Source organism: Lolium perenne, chromosome 4 (assembly GCF_019359855.2).
Source record: "Lolium perenne isolate Kyuss_39 chromosome 4, Kyuss_2.0, whole genome shotgun sequence".
NCBI lineage: Eukaryota > Viridiplantae > Streptophyta > Magnoliopsida > Poales > Poaceae > Lolium > Lolium perenne.
In genome coordinates this window covers 303,895,541-303,915,562 of record NC_067247.2, presented here as the reverse complement: position 1 = coordinate 303,915,562, position 20,022 = coordinate 303,895,541, and the positions used below count along the sequence as shown (strand labels likewise).

Here is a 20,022-nt window from a genome sequence, read left to right as displayed (position 1 = left end):
CACTAGGTTTTAGTTTTCCCCTTTTTTCAACTGGTCTTGTTTTGTTAGATTTGATGGGGGCACCAAACCTTAGATTGTTCAGATATTGTACTACTCTCATTCTATCGGATTGTTTTTCTGTCTTTCAGAATTAATTCATATTGGTTGCAGCTAAACAATACATAATGTTACACTACTGATCCACTCGCGTATTGCTTGTGTTACAAGAGGAATGATGTCGCTTGCCATGAAGTCGAAAACAACAACTAGGCCAAGTGTGTAGTAGTTGATGGTGGAGATTTGAAATATTGTTCATGAAGGATGCTGATGTTATCGCTAAACTCAAGGACTTCCTGAAAAATAATGTTTCTATCATTTATGGAAGTCCTGAGTATCTATAATGGGATCTTACTCAATACTTAATTTGTTATTCCTCTATATCCAGATGCTAATTGGATATACATTTCACTCCAAAAATTGAGAGGGCTGATTCAATTCCAAACCCACAGTCAATTATTCCAAACCCACTGATGCCCTGTACTGTCATGTGCATGTCGGCTCTCAAAAGTACCAGCAACATTTGAGAGCATCAAGAGGAGAGTCATCGGTGGTGAGCGTTGAGACGCTCCATGCTTCTGACTACACCTCTTTGTTATGGTAACCAGCGTGTTCATATAGTATTTTCCTTTCCACCTCCATCAGTAGTTGAAAATTACAAGTTAGTGTTGAGATCTTTCAAATATTATTAGGATACAAGGTATGCTCCGATACTATTTTCTTTCCACTTCCATCAGCATTCTGATATTACATGTTAGTGCCGAGATTTTAGTGTGTTGTATATGTTATTAGCAATATTAGTTATGAGATCTTAATGGCATATGCTCCCAAAATTCAGTAGTGCAAAGTGGTTCTGAATAGGCTTCATACTGAACCTGTATAATGACATAAGAAAAGTTAGAAACATAATTGATATGGTTTTCTTGCTTTATATCATCCCAAATGAAGCTGTAATTTCTGATTATAAAGCAAAAGTTCCTAGGTGGTTGCAGATATAAAATTTCTAAGCCAATGTAATTCAATGCAAGTTGCTTATATTTTTTAACATTCAGTAGGAAAAGTAAATTGCACTTACTATTTTCTGTTCTTATTTTATTTTGACAAAACATGATATTTTCTAAACTATTTGATCTTAGCCTTTCCTGTATGCTTTTGTAGTCAAAAATGTATTTTATGTTACAGTCTTGATATTCATGTTCCAGGGAAAAAGCCTGTGGTTTGATCAACTATTGGTGTCTTGCTGTGGCTACTATTGGGAGATCATGAATGCTCTCTTCACACTCAGAATTTGTACACAATAATATTATATCTACTATGGAAACTGGGGAATAAGTGTCAAAACAGTTTTGTCAAGAAACCGATTGATGATTTTGTATATTACATAGGCCCATTTTATCACTTTCTTCCAGTTTATGGCCTCTTTCTGATGCCTTTTTTCCTTTGCCCGATATAATTGATGTATTAGTACTCTACTGGTTCCTTATACTCCTATTTAGAGGTTTTCCCATTTATCACTTTCTTCCAGTTTATGGTCTCTTATTGATGCTTTTTTTCCTTTGCCCGCTATAATCGATGTATTAATACTTTACTGTTTCCTTATACTCCTATTTAGAGGTTTTCCAAATATTGACATGGAGTTTATTTTCAGAATCTTGTCATGTCAAGAAAAAAACAATATAGTTTACACAGTTCAGAAATTCTCAATTTGCATAAAAGTGAATACTCTTCAATAGGAGTATGTGTTACTTGCAATACTAATTTGAGGTACTCGCACAAAAAACTGAATACTCAGCCATTGTGTTGGGTTAATGATTGTCTTACTTCGAATAAAAATAATACGGTTATGTTTTCTTATTGTGCTGCTTGCGTCAAGAACGAGGATACTCGACTAATATGTGACCAAAACAACTCTAAACAAACTAATGGAGCTTTCGGTGACGTGTCCATATTTCTTTTAGTGAGTTGCACATCATTGAGACTGAAGCATGTGTTTTAAGTCGCATGGAGTTGATATAGTTTATAGTTATTGTTATATCGGTATAGAAACTCTTTTTTTCTTCGAATCAGTATACAAACGCTTGCTGACTAAGTGTGTGTGTTTCCATAAACGGTAAATTATGACAATCTCATGTTTTGGTCACTTATAGATAGAACTTACAACGATCATATACCAAGTGTTATTAAATCTAAGCTTCACATGAAAACCAAGTTTGGTGTGATTCTAGTACTATCACAGGCCACATTTTGTTTCCTAATGGTATTGATAGCTTTCTAGCAGATTGCATTATCGTTATTTTAGAAATATATTTCTTTAAGATTTTCTACTATTTCTCTAAATGTAATGTATTAGGATTCTGAATTGGCAACATATTGTCCTAGGATTCTAAAATGTTTAATATGTTAAATCTTGGGGTGAGCAGCGGATGGCGTGAATGGTTGTGGCTGATGGCGCGGATGGTCGCGGCAGAGTACTTGGTCAGCGGATTAGATGGGGTGGAGGGAATGGAGGGAGGTGTAGAAATTCAAAGCGGAGGGGTAGGGAGATAGGTTAAGAGGGAGAGACTGGGCCGTTAACGCAAATCACGATGGGATGGGCGCTATCAACCGAGAAAAGTGGTGGAAATTGTGTACGCGGAGTAAACATTTGTAATAGTTTTTGGATTCCCGTGCTATCGGTTAAGTGGCTCAAAATCCTGAACCAAACTTTTTATCTTGCTACTCATAATAAGTTCAAACATTCTTCTTGAAACTAGTAATTATCCTTTTATTCTTCTTTTATGGTGCTACCCCTTTTCGATCCAGTAAACATAATTTGGTGGGGGTTTATCCAAAAGCGTAAATGCCAAAAAATAGTGTATGAATCGTACTCAATTAGCATATCTTAGTGCAACGCCTCTATGAAATGGCGTGTCTATAATATACTAAAGCAGTTCATTTTCAGGCTAATTAATAAATTAAAACTTATGATTTAAATTCTAACTTGATTATGCCATTTGCGCGATAGCGCAACGGGTCATCTAGTGGCACTAGAAAATAGTTGATACTACTTCCAATGACATATAGAACGAGTATATGATGATAAGAGATGGACCGGGGTTCCCAGCTATCTACACTAGTGGTAACTCTCAAATAACAAGTAACAAGTGTTGGGTGAACAAATTACAGTTGGGCAATTGATAGGATTGAAATAGCATTAAGACATAACATCAAGATTATTAATCATGTAGGCATGTTTTCCATATATAGTCATACGTGCTCGCAATGAGAAACTTGCATAACATCTTTTGTCCTACCAGCCGGTGGCAGCCGGGCCTCTAGGAAATCTACTGGCAATTAAGGTACTCCTTTTAATAGAGCACCGGAGCAAAGCATTAATACTTGGTGAAAACATGTGATCCTCATGTCTACGCCTTCCCCTCCAGTTATCCCAGTTGCTGTCACTCTGGGGCCTCGGGTTCCGGACATAGCCATGTGCAAACAACTTGTAGATACAATCTAAGGAATAATTATAGAGCTCAAATCTAAGATCATGCCACTCGTGCACTAGTGACAAGCATTAAACACAACAAGATTGCAGCAACAATAACTTTACAAACTTATATAGATAGACTGATCATAATGTAACAATTCATCGGATCCCAACAAACACAACACTGATTACATCAGATGGATCTCAATCATGTAAGGCAGCTCATGAGATCATTGTATTGAAGTACATGGGAGAGAGAGTACCAACTAGCTACAGCGAGAACCCGTAGTCCATGGTGGAACTACTCACGGAGCATGATGGAGGCGGTGGCGTCGATGGAGATGACTTCCGGGTGCACTTCCCCGTCCCGGCGGCGTGCCAGAACAGAGATTCTGTCCCCCGAAACGGAGTTTCGCGATGGCGGCGGCGCCCCTGGAGTCTTTCTGGAGTTTCGTCAATTCGTATCGGGTTTTTAGGTCGCAAGGGATTTTATAGGCGAAGAGGCGGCGCAAGGGGGTGCCTGGGGGGGCCACCTCATAGGCTGGCGCGGCCAGGGGGCCACCCGCGCCGCCTTATGGTGTGGGGGCCCTGGGCCTCCTCTCCGGCTCACCTTCGGTGTTCTGGTCCGTCTCGGTGAAATAAGATGTTTGGCTTTTGTTTCGTCGAATTCCGAGAATATTGCCCGAATAGCCTTTCTGGAACCAAAAACAGCAGAAAACAGGAACTGGCACTTCGGCATCTTGTTAATAGGTTAGTCCGGGAAAATGCATCAAAACGATATAAAGTATGAATAAAACATGTAGGTATTGTCATAAAACTAGCATGGAACATCAGAAATTATAGATACGTTGGAGACGTATCAAGCATCCCCAAGCTTAGTTCCTGCTCGCCCTCGAGTAGGTAAACGATAAAAAGAATAATTTCTGAAGTGACATGCTACCAACATAATCTTGATCATACTATTGTAAAGCATATGAGATAAATGAAGTGACTCAAGGCAATGATCTATAGTTTGCTAACAAATAGATAACATATAGCAAAACTTTTCATGAATAGTACTTTCAAGACAAGCTTCAAAAAGTCTTGCATAAGAGTTAACTCATAAAGCAACAGATTCTTAATAAGAGGTTTGAAGCAACACAAAGGAAGATTTAAGTTTCAGCAATTGCTTTCAACTTTCAACATGCATATCTCATGGATAATTGTCAACGCAAAGTAGTATAATAATTGCAGTAAGGAGGATCAATGCACAGTTGACACAAGAGTTTGCTTCTAAGATAGAAAGAAGTAGGTAAACTGACTCAACATAAAGTAAAAGAAAGGCCCTTCGCAGAGGGAAGCAGGGATTAAATCATGTGCTAAAGCTTTTTAATATTTGAAATCATATAGAGAGCATAAAAGTAAAGTTTTGAGAGGTGTTTGTTGTTGTCAACGAATGGTAGCGGGTACTCTAACTACCTTATCAACCAGACTTTCAAGAGCGGCTCCCATGAAGGACGTTATCTCTACCAGCAAGGTAGATCATCCATCTTCTCTTTTGTTTACACATGTATTTTAGTTTCATTATTGATGACACTCCTCCCAAACTTTTGCTTACACAAGCCATGGCTAACCGAATCCTCGGGTGCCTTCCAACATTCACATACCATGGAGGAGTGTCTATTTGCAAAATTAAGTTGCTTACTGATAGATCAGGGCAAAACACGTGAATAGAATTATTAATGAAAGTTAATTAATTGGGGTTGGGCACCTCATTGCCAGCTCTTTTTGCAAAATTATTGGATAAGCGGATGAGCCACTAGTCCATTGGTGAAAGTCTGTCAGAAGTAAATGACAAGATCGAAAGATAATCACCACATACTTCCTCATGAGCTATAAAACATTGACACAAATAAGAGATAATAGCTTTTGAATTGTTTAAAGGTAGCACATGAAGTATTTACTTGGAATGGCAGGAAATACCACATAGTAGGTAGATATGGTGGACACACATGGCATAGGTTTTGGCTCAAGGTTTTGGATGCACGAGAAGCATTCCCTCTCAGTACAAGGCTTTGGCTAGCAAGGTTGTTTGAAGCAAACACAAGTATGAACCGGTACAGCAAAACTTACATAAGAACAAATTGCAAGGATTATAAGACTCTACACTGTCTTCCTTGCTGCTCAAACACTTTTACCAGAAAATATCTAGACCTTAGAGAGACCAATCACGCAAACCAAATTTCAACAAGCTCTACGGTAGTTCTCCACTAATAGGTTTAAACTACATGGTGCATGAGCTTAAACATGATCTACTTGAGAGCTCAAAACAATTGCCAAGTATCAAATTATTCAAGACAATATGAAGCATTTTTTGTTTCCAACCAAATAACAATAAGTGCTGCGGCTTTCAGCTTCGCTATGAACATGAAAAATAAAACGAAGAACACCGGTGTTCATATGAAAAAGCGGAGCGTGTCTCTCTCCCACACAAGGATTGCTAGGATCCGAATTTATTCAAACATAAAAATAAAAGCACACAGACGCTCCAAGTAAAGCACATATGATGTGACTGAATAAAAATATAGTTTCACTAGAAGTGACCTGATAAGTTGTTGATGAAGAAGGGGATGCCTTGGGCATCCCCAAGCTGAGATGCTTGAGTCTTCTTGAAATATGCAGGGATGAACCACGGGGGCATCCCCAAGCTTAGACTTTTCACTCTTCTTGATCATATATCATCCTCCTCTCTTGACCCTTGAAAACTTCTGCCACACCAAACTTCTCATAAACTTCATTAGAGGGGTTAGTACTCAAAAAACTTTAATCCACTTTGGTCCTGTAGTGACACCTTGCAAGAACTCAATAAAACATTAGCTACAGCTCTCCACGTCTAGAAAGCCTTACTTAAAGTCCACAAGAGACAATGCAAAAAACAGAGACGGAATCTATCAAAACAGAACATCCAGTAAAGAAGAATTTTTAAGAGGTACTTCCGTTGCTCAAATCAGAAAACTCAAAACTAATGAAAGTTGCGTACATATCTGAGGAACACGCATGAAAATTGGCAGATTTTTCTGAGTTTCCTACAGAGAGACCTACTCAAATTCATGACAGATAGAAATCTGTTTCTGCGCAGAAATCCAAATCTAGCATCAACCTTCTATTAGAGACTTTACTTGGCACAACAATGCAATAAAATAAAGATAAGGAGAGGTTTCTACAGTAGTAACAACTTCCAAGACACAACAAAAAATTAGCAAAATAAAGACATGGGTTATCTCCCAAGAAGTGCTTTCTTTATAGCCATTAAGATGGGCTCAGCAATTTTAATGATGCTCACATAAGGATGAGAGTTGAAGCAAAAGAGAGCATCAAAAATCAAGCTCAAAACACATTTAAGTCAAACCCACTTCCTATGCATAGGAATCTTGTACACAAATAAATTCATGAAGAACAAAGTGACAAGCATAAGAAGATAAAACACGAGCAACTTCAAAAGTTTCAGCATATAGAGAGGTGTTTTAGTACCATGCAAATTTCTACAACCATATTTTCCTCTCTCATAATAATTTTCATTAGCTTCATGAATAAACTCAACAATATAACTATCACATACAGCATGCTTTTCATGATCTACAAACACATAATTTTTATCAAGCTCAAAAATAGTGGGATTAAAACTTTCAAACCCACTTTTATCAATAATATAACAAGATGATTGATCAATCTCAAGAGATATGGGACTCCTAGATAAAGTCAAGACTTCTCCAATCCCTTTTTCATTAGTAGTACAATTAATATTATCAAGTAACATAGGACCATCATCTAGAGCTTTATCATAAACATTTGCTAAGCAAAACTCTTTAGTACCATGCATTTCGATATCAGGCACAAACAAAGCATTATCATAAGATTTATCAAAATAGCATGGATTATCATAGATAACAGTAGCATAATTATTCTCACAAGTTTTACTCATAGGGAATATTGCAAGAGAATCCACAGGAACATAACATTCATCCTCCTTTGGTAAGCATGGAGGACAATCAAATAGTGTAAGAGATAAAGAGTTACTCTCATTAGAAGGTTGGCATGGGTAGCTAATCCATTCTTCCTCCTTTTGTTCATCACTCTCCTCCTCTTTTTCATCCAATGAGCTTTCAGGTTCATCAATTTCCTCCTCTTTCTCATCCAATGAGCTTTCAGGTTCATCAATTTCTTCTTTCACAGGTTCCTGCAAATTGTGAGTGCATTCTTGTGCATTAATGAGTCTCTCTTTATAATCAATGATATAAGGATTATCACTGTAACTTTCTATGCAAAAATTAAGGATAGAAGAGACATAATCTTTAAGGTTCTTACAAGCAACACAAGTTTCATAATTTTTAGACATGAATGATTCAATCTCAGAAGCTCCCATAAATAAGACAAATTGTTCTACCTCTTCAAACCTAAAATGAATATAGTTATTTCAATTATAGTTCTTAATTAAAACTTCTTCACTAAAGCCACATTGGAATTTCAGATGTTTAGTATCCTGTTTAGAGCAACAGTTTATATCATGGCGTTTAAGCAAGATTTCAGCAATTGTATTCAATTTTTCTATCACAGCACTCATGACTTTACCCTTTCTTGATTCTCTATAACTGTTATATAATTCTATAAGCTTCAGATAGGTTGTGGGTTCTCCCATAACAATAGTTTTTAATTTTTCGGTTTTTTAAATTTTTATGGATTTTTGGGTGTATAATAAAAATAAAACAAAACAAAAAGAAACTAGACAAAAGTAAACTAAGCAAAACAATACTATAAAGAAATAAACTAAGCACAAATAAACTAGACAGAAGTAAACTAAGCAAAACAAAATAAAATAAAAACAGAGAGAGAGGTAGAGTGTACTCCCCAGGTGAACTTATGAGTAGAGCTATGCCTCCCCGGCAACGGCGCCAGAAAATAGTCTTGATGACCCACAAGTATAGGGGATCGTAACAGTCTTCTAGGAAAGTAAAAACCAAATTTATTGATTCGACACAAGGGGAAGCAAATAATACATATAAGCCTTAACAACTGAGTTGTCAATTCAGCTGCACCTGAAAAAGCACCAGTAACAGGGGTGATGTGAAAGCAGCAGTAATATGAGAGCAATAGTAACAAGAATACGTAGCAGAATGATAAGAATACGTAGGCAATGGCACCGAAAAATAGTTGATACTACTTCCAATGACATATAGAACGAGTATATGATGATAAGAGATGGACCAGGGTTCCCAGCTATCTACACTAGTGGTAACTCTCAAATAACAAATAACAAGTGTTGGGTGAACAAATTACAGTTGGGCAATTGATAGGATTGAAATAGCATTAAGACAGAACATCAAGATTATTAATCATGTAGGCATGTTTTCCATATATAGTCATACGTGCTCGCAATGAGAAACTTGCATAACATCTTTTGTCCTACCAGCCGGTGGCAGCCGGGCCTCTAGGAAATCTACTGGCAATTAAGGTACTCCTTTTAATAGAGCACCGGAGCAAAGCATTAACACTTGGTGAAAACATGTGATCCTCATACCTGCGCATTCCCCTCCAGTTATCCCAGTTGCTGTCACTCTGGGGCCTCGGGTTCCGGATATAGACATGTGCAAACAACTTGTAGATACAATCTAAGCAATAATTATAGTGCTCAAATCTAAGATCATGCCACTCGTGCACTAGTGACAAACATTAAACACAACAAGATTACAGCAACAATAACTTCACAAACTTATATAGATAGACTGATCATAATGTAACAATTCATCGGATCCCAACAAACACAACACTGATTACATCAGATGGATCTCAATCATGTAAGGCAGCTCATGAGATCATTGTATTGAAGTACATGGGAGAGAGAGAGTACGAACTAGCTACAGCTAGAACCCGTAGTCCATGGGGGAACTACTCACGGAGCATGATGGAGGCGGTGGCGTCGATGGAGATGACTTCCGGGGGCACTTCCCCGTCCCGGCGGCGTGCCGGAATAGAGATTCTGTCCCCCGAAACGGAGTTTCGCGATGGCGCCGGCGCCCCTGGAGTCTTTCTGGAGTTTCATTAATTCGTATCGGGTTTTTAGGTCGCGAGGGATTTTATAGGCGAAGAGGCGGCGCAAGGGGGTGCCTGGGGGGTCCACCCCATAGGCTGGCGCGGCCAGGGGGCCACCCGCGCCGCCTTATGGTGTGGGGTCCCTGGGCCTCCTCTCCGGCTCCCCTTCGGTGTTCTGGTCCGTCTCGGTGAAATAAGATGTTTAGCTTTTGTTTCGCCGAATTCCGAGAATATTGCCCGAACAACCTTTCTGGAACCAAAAACAGCAGAAAACAGGAACTGGCACTTCGGCATCTTGTTAATAGGTTAGTCCGGGAAAATGCATCAAAACGATATAAAGTATGAATAAAACATGTAGGTATTGTCATAAAACTAGCATGGAACATCAGAAGTTATAGATACGTTGGAGACGTATCATGCGTCCAGCCTGTGCGTCGCGGTGGCGTCTCCTGGTCGATGCGGCGGTGGGCTTGATGCGGGGCATCCTGACGGTGCTGGGAGGCGGCCCTTGGTCCTGCTCTGCTCCACCGGCGGGAGAGAAGGACGGGAGGGAGGCGGCGGCGTGGTCCCTTGCTCTTGCTCGACCGACGGGAAAGGAGGAGGCTGGGCCGCGGGACGAATGAGGCCGACGAGAGAGGAAGATGGGGGAAAATGAGGGAGCGAAAAGGTCGGGGTGGGGTCCCGTGGGGGGGGGGGGTCTGCTACAGTGTTTTGTGGGTATCAGCTCAGCCTAGGCAGGTTGTGAAGCTCGATTTGAGTTTCTCATTCCGGCCTGCCTAAGAGGTGTTTTTCGTATGAGGTGGGCACTGCTGAGTTGAGCCAACCCGGGCTAACAAACAAGAAATAGTAAGTTGAGCTAGGTTAAGATGAGAATATCTGAGATGAGCCGGGCTACCAAACACACACCATTAGCCGTGACCTCTTCGGTGTGGTCTCAAAGTTCCTTCGAATCCACTTCTCATCATCAACTAGTTCCTTGTAGCAATGGTGCAAAGTGGATCCCTTCCCTCTATTCTTCTTGCTGCTTTGCTTGTAGAGGTATTGGATGATATGCCGATACTTTGTGATTGGTATGCCACTTGGTGGTGCATGGTTGACTTGATCAACACAACTGTACCATCGGTTGCATACCTCTCTTGGATGGTGCCCCAACGATGTCTAGAGAGACTTTAGTGAAGCACGTCGGAATGGACACGGTGTTGCAATGTTAGTCCTCAATCTTACTCCAAAATTTCTCCTTTGATTGATATGTGCCAACAGAGGCATCAAGAGATACATTTCATTCAATCATGGCACAAAGAAATATCTTCTTCTCGGCAATAGTTTTGTGTCCTTGATCTCTTTTTTGCTTCCTTACGTATCCACGGAATCATCGACCATCTCCTCCTCCATCATCATCCTCCTAAGCCTCTTCTTCTTGAGTATCATAGTGGAGATCATCGAGGCCAATCACGTGTGAAGTCAAACGGATACATGAAATCGCACCGAGGTGACTTGCGTTCAGAACTCGTAGCTAGCTTATGATGAACACAAAGGCTAATGAAAAGTGAATACCAAATGGGTAGTCCGGGGACGAAGATGGCACATACGACAAGGGAGGCCCATAGCCAACTTGAGGCCGCTTTCTAAAAGAGACTTACGCAAGGAGAGTTAGGTCAGCACGTGAGTATGTCAGCCCTGGAGCTGCACATAACCGAACCGAAACCAAAAACCGAACGAAAAAACCTAACATAAACCGAATCTCCGGTTTTTTCAGTTTGTGGTTAAGGTTACAGTTAGCAAAATTGCTAACCGAATATAGTTCGGTTATTTCAGTTAATAACTGAATAACCGCAGTTTAACCGAAAGAAACCGAATAGCCCAGCCCAATAAAGAATTATTCATTCCAGGCCCAGTCCAACTTCACGCGATTGTTCTATATGGACAATATGGTGCATTCAATATACGAAATGTGTCCAGCTTGGTGGTTTTCGGTCCTGAGTTCGACTCCAATGATGTAGCTATTTTTTATGCTTGTCCGTAATTTCATTGTTTTTTTGTTTCTTTCTCTTGCAATACATTCAGTTCGGTCATAAAAAAATACAAAACCAAAATATATGTCTATAAAACTTAGATGTTATTAGAAAATTTGCGTCAACTTTGGTTATTTTGGTTATTACCGAAACCGAATCGAATTTATTTGGTTATTACCGAAACCGAACCATATTTTACGTAACCGTATTTACCGAAGTATTAAAATCGTATTTACCGAAAACTGTATAAACTGAACCGAAATAACCGTTTTAACCGAATGCGCAGCCGGACATGGAGGGAGTCCATGACCAACGCGCCAAAGGAGACTTGCCGTAAGATACAAGTAGTTATAGGTCTACTCGTATAGGGACTCTCAGACCCACACCAACTCGGGTTATACCTTGTAAGACCTATGCCATCCCCTTTATAAGGCGGCGCAGGACAATTTGTAGAAAATAAGAAATAGAGATCGACCAACTCGTTAGATCTAATTGTAGCCTAAGTCGCGAGAGCGAGTGGGCGAACCTAGATACATCGTGTATTGATCCCCTGCACTCGATGACTTCTGCCCCCAACTTGTAAGTCATCAACGATGGCATATGCCGTGACTTTCCCACGGCACTAAGGGTTTGTTGGACCATATAAGCATTTGTTGCTTGGCATATGACACTTTTGGTGATGCCCCAAATATAGCTGGTGAGGCATTGTTGTGTATCTAGGGTAAGACTCTGATGGCATGATCTCCCACATCGTCAAGATTGTAGGTGTGGCATTAGGTAGACTGGTGGCTTCTGGTTGTTTGACCAACTGATACCGGGCAGATCCCGAGTGCTTAAATGCTGTGTTGCAATCATCACAAAAATGTTTCAATGCCATGCATTGGCCGATCATGCTGCGTGAGTCCGACCGGCGCCTAGCATTTCTATCTACGGTCGTGCATTTCTGCTACCTTCTTGTAGAAATATAGTGCATATAAGATTTAAAAGAATCAAATGATATAAAGTTTGATCAAGCACGTAGAAAAAATATCAACATATAGAATACCAAATTAATACCATTAAATTCAGCATGATGTACATATTCATGTGTTATACGTTTGATATTGTAGATACAAATAATTTTCTCAATAGATTTTACATCATTCATTTTTTTTTGAAATTATGATATGGAGGGAGTATGCCCTGATTTTTTTTCTTTAACTCAAATCTTCATTTAAATTCTTCTACCATGTTAATCTAAGGTTAGGCTCACAAGTACTCCAACGGACCGACCACTCCCTCCCTCAGTCCCTCCCCCTTTCCCCTCCATTTCTCCTCCCTCCTCACATGTGCGTTGACCAACTGATACCAGGCAGATCCCGAGCTGTTTCCGCCAGCTTGGCCGGCCGGAGATGGCGGAGGAGAGGCACCGGAGTAGGATCTAGTGGTAGATGTAGGTTTTTGGTGGTTTGCCGGTTGTTTGGAGTAGGACGTCTGGGTCTCTTGCCGCATGCGGTGGGTGGCCTGCGGCGACGAGCTCTGGCGGTCGGAGCAAGCTACGAGGTCTTCCTCGTCCGGGATCTCCATGAATAAAGGGCTCTCTAGGTGCCTCACTCTGTTATGGCGGTCGGAGGCTGCCCTGCCTCTCCTGGCCGGCCGATGCGGCGAGGGGAGAGGCGCGGTGACACCAAAGGCAGCGGCAGGACGATTTCCCTGGCCGGCCATGGCGACGAGGGGGGGTCGCTCTACTGTTGCGTCTTCTAAGAATAGCGGGCTATCTCATTTAGCCGCAATTTTTTTAGAGGCTATAAAAGGCTATAGCCGGGTTGTAGCGGGCTATTCCATTTAGCATTTTTTCAAAATTTTGAAATATTTTTGTCATATCTTACCAAAAGAAGAGGAAAACTATGACTCAAATACGATTCGTGATACAACTTATTTAACTATTCAAGGCAAACAAGTATTCAGATATTCAACTCACAAGTTTTATCTAATTATAGTGAACGCAAATTCAAAAAACAAGAAATAAAAAATAAAAGAGAAGATAAATTCAAAATACAGGAGGTTTAGCGGCTAAATTAGAGGCTAAACAGGGGCTAAATTAAGATATAGCAGGCTATTAGCGGTTTTTTCTCATTTAGCCTATAAAGGGCATAGCCGCAGCAGCAGGTCTCCGGAAAGGCTATAGCCGGGCTATAGCCAGGCTATAGCCGGCTATTTAAAACGAAGACTCTTCTTCCTATGCCGCGACGAGTTGGGGCTATAGGTGTGGTGGGTGTGATCTGGGGAGGTGGAACTCCATCCCGATTTCTTCTCCGTCCTGCCTTGGTGGTGAGGGGAGAGGAGGCGGTGGAGTTGTGGCCTCCTCCAGATGGCGCCGGCTTTTGCTGCGGTGGTACTACATTGACGAGCTCATCCAAGCTAGAGGCATCCACGCCTCTGCTATCTTTGGCCGGCTTGGCGGCGATTTTCAACCTCCGTTTCAGAGGCTTTTTTTTTGGTTCTAGCTTTTGGAGCTCGACGCTTCTTCGTCACCAAGTGGTGCGTCTCCGGTGGCTCGGAGGTGACCAGCGGCGGCGGTTCTTCGTCAGAAGGGGTACTCGAGCAATTTTCCCTTGTTCGTCGACGGTGACGCCTTGAGGACGTCGTCGAGTGGTCGTTGAGGCACCCAGGGACCCAATTGCATTTTTTGTTCCAGGGTGTTCTATGCAAATGTGGATGCCTTATCTTCAAAATTTAGATTCTTTAGGATGAGTGTTTTTTTTTTTTTGCGAAACACAGTACAAATGTAGACGCTCACACATATATTCACCCCTATAAACGCACGCATACCCTACCCCTATGAGCATATCCCAGTGACTGCGTCCAAAAATTTCATCCAACGGGTTTTAAGATTGACGAAGTCACGGCAAATGTTGTTTTGGTTCTTCTTGTAACTTTGTACATGCCACATGTTCTTGAATGAATGTGTCGCCAGGTCCTCTAGACCCTTTTTCGTCCCCAAAAAAAGGAATTACTCCCAACGATAATGTTGTTCACCTCCGCGGTATCGTGCTAGTGTATTATTTCAGGGAAAAATTCTACCGCGTTCTCATCAGAAATAAAATTTCGCTCCACCTCAATTATTGGCGCTTCGGCTTCGCAATTCGCCAAAAATAAAAAGAGCCCTTCGGCTTCGTTAAAAAGGTCTTCGCTTCGCTTCCCAGTTCCCACTTCCCACCCATCGCCGCCTTTGTTTTCCCTCTCCCAAAGTTCAAAAACAAACTTCCCCATCCGGCCGCCTCTGCTTCGTAGAGATGAGTGGCGCGAAGGGCGACGGGCCGGCGATCGGCATTGACCTCGGGACGACCTACTCCTGCGCCGCCGTCTGGCGGCCGTCGCACAACCGCGTCGAGGTCATCCCCAATGACCAGGGCAATCTCACCACCCCCTCCTGCGTCGCCTTCACCGACACCTTGCGGCTCATCGGCGACGCGGCTATGAACCAGGCCGCCACCAACCCCTTCAACACCGTCTTCGGTAAAAACTAGATCTAATCTCGATCTGCCGGTACTTGATTTTTTCAGCATCGGTGCCGTTCGTTACTGGTTAGGGTTTGCTAGGTTGGTGTGATTATGTTCAGATTCCCCGCCATTGATCGATTTTCTACTTGTTTTGCTGGTTGTTTGTGCTAATGAGTCTTTTCCGCGCGGTTAATTGGTTGCTTACCCTAATCACCCCTGGCAAGTCGTAATACTACTACGCTGCAAAACCATCCAAATTCGTTTCACTTGATTCTTGCATGTGAACTTGCTTCGCGCATTGGAAGAGCACAACGGGCATAGATTTGTTCTTTGACCTGCAATGTACATATATATAAAAGGAACTAGACTTTGTTAGTTTGTTTATGGTCAGGGGACGCCTAGAAACACTTTATCTCTGCTATTTTTCAGTATGTAACTAACATTAGCTTGCGTTACCAAAACAAAATAACTGCACAGTACACATGTGAAATGTTCTAAAACAATATTTTATGTTCCTTGAAAGTATCCGATTAGACCGTTTCCAATTATGTTATATAGTTGTATGTAGTATGATTTTTCAGTTATGTTACATCTTGATTTCTTCAATCATGTAGAATTTGTCAGATCTGTTTCTATGTCACAATCTTCAGTTCTAAAACAAAATATGTACACGCTAGACACGTGAAGTATTGTAGAAACACGGAAACCCTTGAAAACTTGCAATCAAAAAATTTATGTTCCTTCAGAGTCTCTGATTAGACGTTTTCCCATTATCTTATATAGTTGCATGTATGATATTTCAATTGTGCTACAGTTATTATTTTATACTATAGTTAATTCTTGTAAATAAGTGCAACCTATATGTTTATCTGCACTATTGTATTGTAACAAATAGGACTTGTCTTTTAATTGATGGTCATTCATAAAGTTACTTTGGATGATGGATATTGTTTTATCTATATGTATATCAGATCTAAAGAATAAATGGTACTGTCTACTATGTAATATGAGACCCAAGTGATGCATACATCCGATAAAAATGATTGGTTTCTATATATACATGTTCCTGAAGTTAATTAGATACTAATTGACTTTTTAACCTTAGAAATGAAGTAGTAGCTTAGAGATGAACGCCACTTTGTAGTTTGTTGTAGTTCTCATCGACTCCATATATATGGGCCCTGTTTAAAATATTAGACATCTCATTTTGTATATGGTCAACAATTCAATATGATTCCTATACATGCATCATACGTGCTTTTGCATGACAGCTTGGCCAAGATGCCTTCTCATCATGTACGGAAGCAAATGATATACCATCTCAGCCATAAGTGGAGATTGCATGATCCAGATTTTTTCTTTTTCCGTGATTAATTTGAGAATTTTCTGGTTAGTAAATTATATATCAGATGCATAGTGGATATTCTCAATCTTATAAACTGAATTTATGCAGGTATGCTTGCATGTTTTTGACAAGCAAACATTAAGTGGCTCATAAATACAGAAAATGACTATTTGCCAAAAAAGGAATGTACATATATTAGGAAAGCTCACAGATTTTTGACAATCAAACACTGTTGGCCTATTAGTTCTACTATATCACTGAATTTTCTTTGAAAATGACTAAATGAGTCATGCTGAAAAGTTGATGCAAACTTCGCAACTACAGGTTCATTGTACAACAGATTTAGAATACAATGTGATGACATGCACTGAACCTTGTTTTTTTCTAAATGTATTCCAAACTGTAGTTTTGTGCTGCATAATTGGCTTAAACCCGTAGTGCTTTGAAATGGCTTTCAAATATATATTCTTGCGATTCAGTTGGTCCCTAAACATATGATTCTGTGAAATTAGTCTTCAGATCTCTTATTTTTTGATATGCCTCTTGTTTGTGAATTATGCTGTTGAAACTAACTAGTTCAATTTTCTTCAGATGCCAAGAGACTAATTGGCCGGCGATTCAGCGATGCATGTGTGCAAGGAGATATAAAACTATTCCCATTCAAAGTCATTTCAGGGCCTGGTGACCGGCCAATGATTGTTGTGCATTACAAGGGCGAGGTGAAGCAGTTCTCACCTGAGGAAATCTCCTCCATGATTCTCATCAAGATGTGGGAGAGTGCCGAGGCCTATCTTGGAACGGCAGTGAAAAATGCTGTCATCACTGTTCCAGTCTACTTCAACGACTCCCAACGCCAGGCCACCATTGACGCGGGGGCCATTGCTGGCCTCAACGTCATGCGCATCATCAACGAGCCATCTGCAGCAGCCATCGCCTATGGTCTTGACAAGGCATCCCGCAGCGGTGAAGGGAAGACGGTGCTCATCTTTGATCTCGGCGGTGGTACCTTAGATGTCTCCATTATCAGTATTCACAAGGGCACCTTCACAGTCAAGGCCACATCTGGTGACACCCACCTCGGTGGGCAGGATCTCAACAGTCGGATGGTGGAGTATTTTGTGCAGGATTTCCTTAAGAGGCACAAGAATGAATGCATGAGTGACATCAGAAACAACCCTAGGGCGCTTATGCGGTTGAGGATGGCATGCGAGAGGGCTAAGAGGTTCTTGACTACCATGCCGCAGGCAAAATTTGAGATTGACTCACTTCACGACACCATTGACTTCTATGGGACCATCACCCGACCCCGTTTCGAGGAGCTCAACCTGGACCTCTTCCGCAAGTGCACTGGACATGTTGAGAAGTGCCTCGCTGATGCCAAGATGGACAAGTCTCAGATCCACGATGTTGTACTTGTGGGTGGCTCCAGCCGCATCCCCAAGGTGCAGCAGCTGCTCAAGGAATTCTTCAACGGGAAGGAGCTTTGCAAGAGCATCAACCCTGACGAGGCTGTAGCCTACGGTGCTGCTGTCCAGGCTGCGGTCCTCAATGGCGAATGCGACCAGAAGGTGCAGGACTTGCTCCTGCTGGACGTCACGCCGCTCTCCCTCGGGATAGAAACTGTAGGTGGTTTTATGAGCGTGGTGATCCCCAGGACCACCACCATCCCGTCCAAGAAGGAGCGGGGATACACAACGGAATATGACAACCAGACATCTGTGTGCGTCAAGGTATATGAGGGTGAAGCAACGATGACCAAGGACAACAATCTCCTTGGCAAGTTCACACTCCACGGGATTCCCCCAGCGCCAAGACTCGTTCCTAAGATCAATGTGACATTTGAGATTGAAGCCAACTGCATCCTGAAGGTGTCGGCGCAGGACGCTGCTACTGGAAACAAGAACAGCATCAGCATCACCACGGACAAGGGCGGACTGAGCAAGGAGGAGATCGAGCGCATGGTGCAGGATGCTAAGAAGTACAAGAACGAGGACAAAAAGGAAATTATCAAAATAAAGAAGGAATACGAGGAGCGTGGTGTGCTGTGGCTGAGCAAGGAGGAGTTTGAGCGCTCGGTGCAGAAGAAACACACGCCGGAGTCCGAGGACATCCAGCAAGCCAAGAAGGTAAAGAAGGAAAGCGGAGGCCCATGAGGTGTGCAATGTGCCTCTGCAAGCCTATGGTGACCCCGCTGCTTTTGCTGCAATGGTTGTATAGTGATACCAGTACTGCTCTGCAACTTATGGAATGGGCATATAACGCATGCCATTCTTTCTAGTAGTAGCTTAATGTGTTTAATGTGACTTGGGAACCCTGGTTTTATTAAGTGAACTTATATATCGTTTGAATGTCTACCATCTGCTTGAGTATGCACTTGTGCTACTGTTATTCTGCGGCATATGACCAGTTCAGCTTGTTTGTGTGATTCCTGTTTCAGTTCACTGCTGACTGTGAGCCTGTGAAGGCTTTTCTCAATTTTCTGGGTTGGATCCGTCCAATTTTAGTTCTGGTTACATGATGAGTTCCAGCTTGTTGCAGGATAATTTATATATCTTCAAAAATTTCATTTGTTTTTCTTGGGATGCAACCAAACAATTTTGTTACTGATTCCTGCGTTTTCGTTGTTTTGCTGCGTTTTCTATATTCACGTGTTTCTCAAATCTAGTCCTAGGAATCAAAGAGACCAAAATGTGGATGAAAATATGTAGGGGGTGGCTTGAACTGCACAACCTATTCACACGGGACAGACAGATAACGATCAATCCTAATAAATCAAATCATATCCTACCATAAGAGCATCTCCAACAGGTGCGCTATATCGCGGCGCGCTAAAACTTAGAATCTGCGCGCGGTAAACAGCTAGCACGCGTTGTGCCGTTTTTTCCTCCGCCGGACGCGCTAATATGCAGCGCGTGCGCGGGCTGAAAAAATGGTCCTCCGCCGGGTGCGGCAAAATACAGCGCGCGCGGGCGTGGAAAACAGTTTTGTAGACTATTTTGCATTCACAAAGATCAAATAATCACACATAATTCATGAAATAAATGACACAAAGTGCAACATACATCACATAGTTCAAGAACGGCACACAAAATGGCGTAGTTCAACAATGACACACGGCATATGGTTCAAATGGACAAAGTGGAACACATAATTTGCATATCACAAATGCATATCACACTTCCGCATTTTCCAAGTCAACACCTTCTTCATGTTCCTCGTCATCTTGGGTTGAAGGAGGAATAGTAGCATTCATGGAAGACACGAAGCCTCCCGGTGGTGCTCCCATACTCCCATATACACCACTCACCGAGCCTCTCATAGTCCCTCCAAACACTCCTCCATAGCTTGGTCCTCCCATAGTCCCTCCAAACACTCCTCCAAACGTCGGCATGCCTCCTCCAAACATGCCGGTCGTGGAAGTGTTCATGTTGGCTACCAACAATCTCTTTTTGGCCAACACTTCATCGCGAAGAAGGTTGATGTACTCCTTTTGCCTCTCATCCATATGTGAAGTATCCATCAAGAAAAGCTTCCTCCCCTCCTCCGCTAGGCGTGCATGCTCCTCGGTGGCTTGCCTCTTCTCCTCCAAAGCCAACTTCCTCTCCTCGTTGG

At 41.8% G+C, this 20,022-nt stretch overlaps 1 protein-coding gene across 1 annotated transcript; it reads left to right on the top strand.

Moving 5' to 3' along the window:
• The first annotated feature begins 14,754 nt into the window (after positions 1-14,754).
• On the top strand, positions 14,755-18,767 carry LOC127296000 (heat shock cognate 70 kDa protein). Its single transcript, XM_051326019.2, has 2 exons — positions 14,755-15,081; positions 17,002-18,767. The coding sequence occupies exons 1-2, from the start codon at positions 14,859-14,861 to the stop codon at positions 18,561-18,563; spliced, it is 1,785 nt and encodes a 594-aa protein (XP_051181979.1). The 5' UTR covers positions 14,755-14,858; the 3' UTR covers positions 18,564-18,767.
• Positions 18,768-20,022: the final 1,255 nt, after the last annotated feature.

What these genes read in the sequence shown, in the direction of transcription:
- LOC127296000 (XM_051326019.2), top strand. Translation starts at nt 14,859, where the DNA reads ATGAGTGGCGCGAAGGGCGACGGGCCGGCGATCGGCATTGACCTCGGG. An exon ending in CCCCTTCAACACCGTCTTCG is followed by an intron (nt 15,082 to 17,001) that starts GTAAAAACTAGA and finishes AATTTTCTTCAG; the next exon opens with ATGCCAAGAGACTAATTGGC.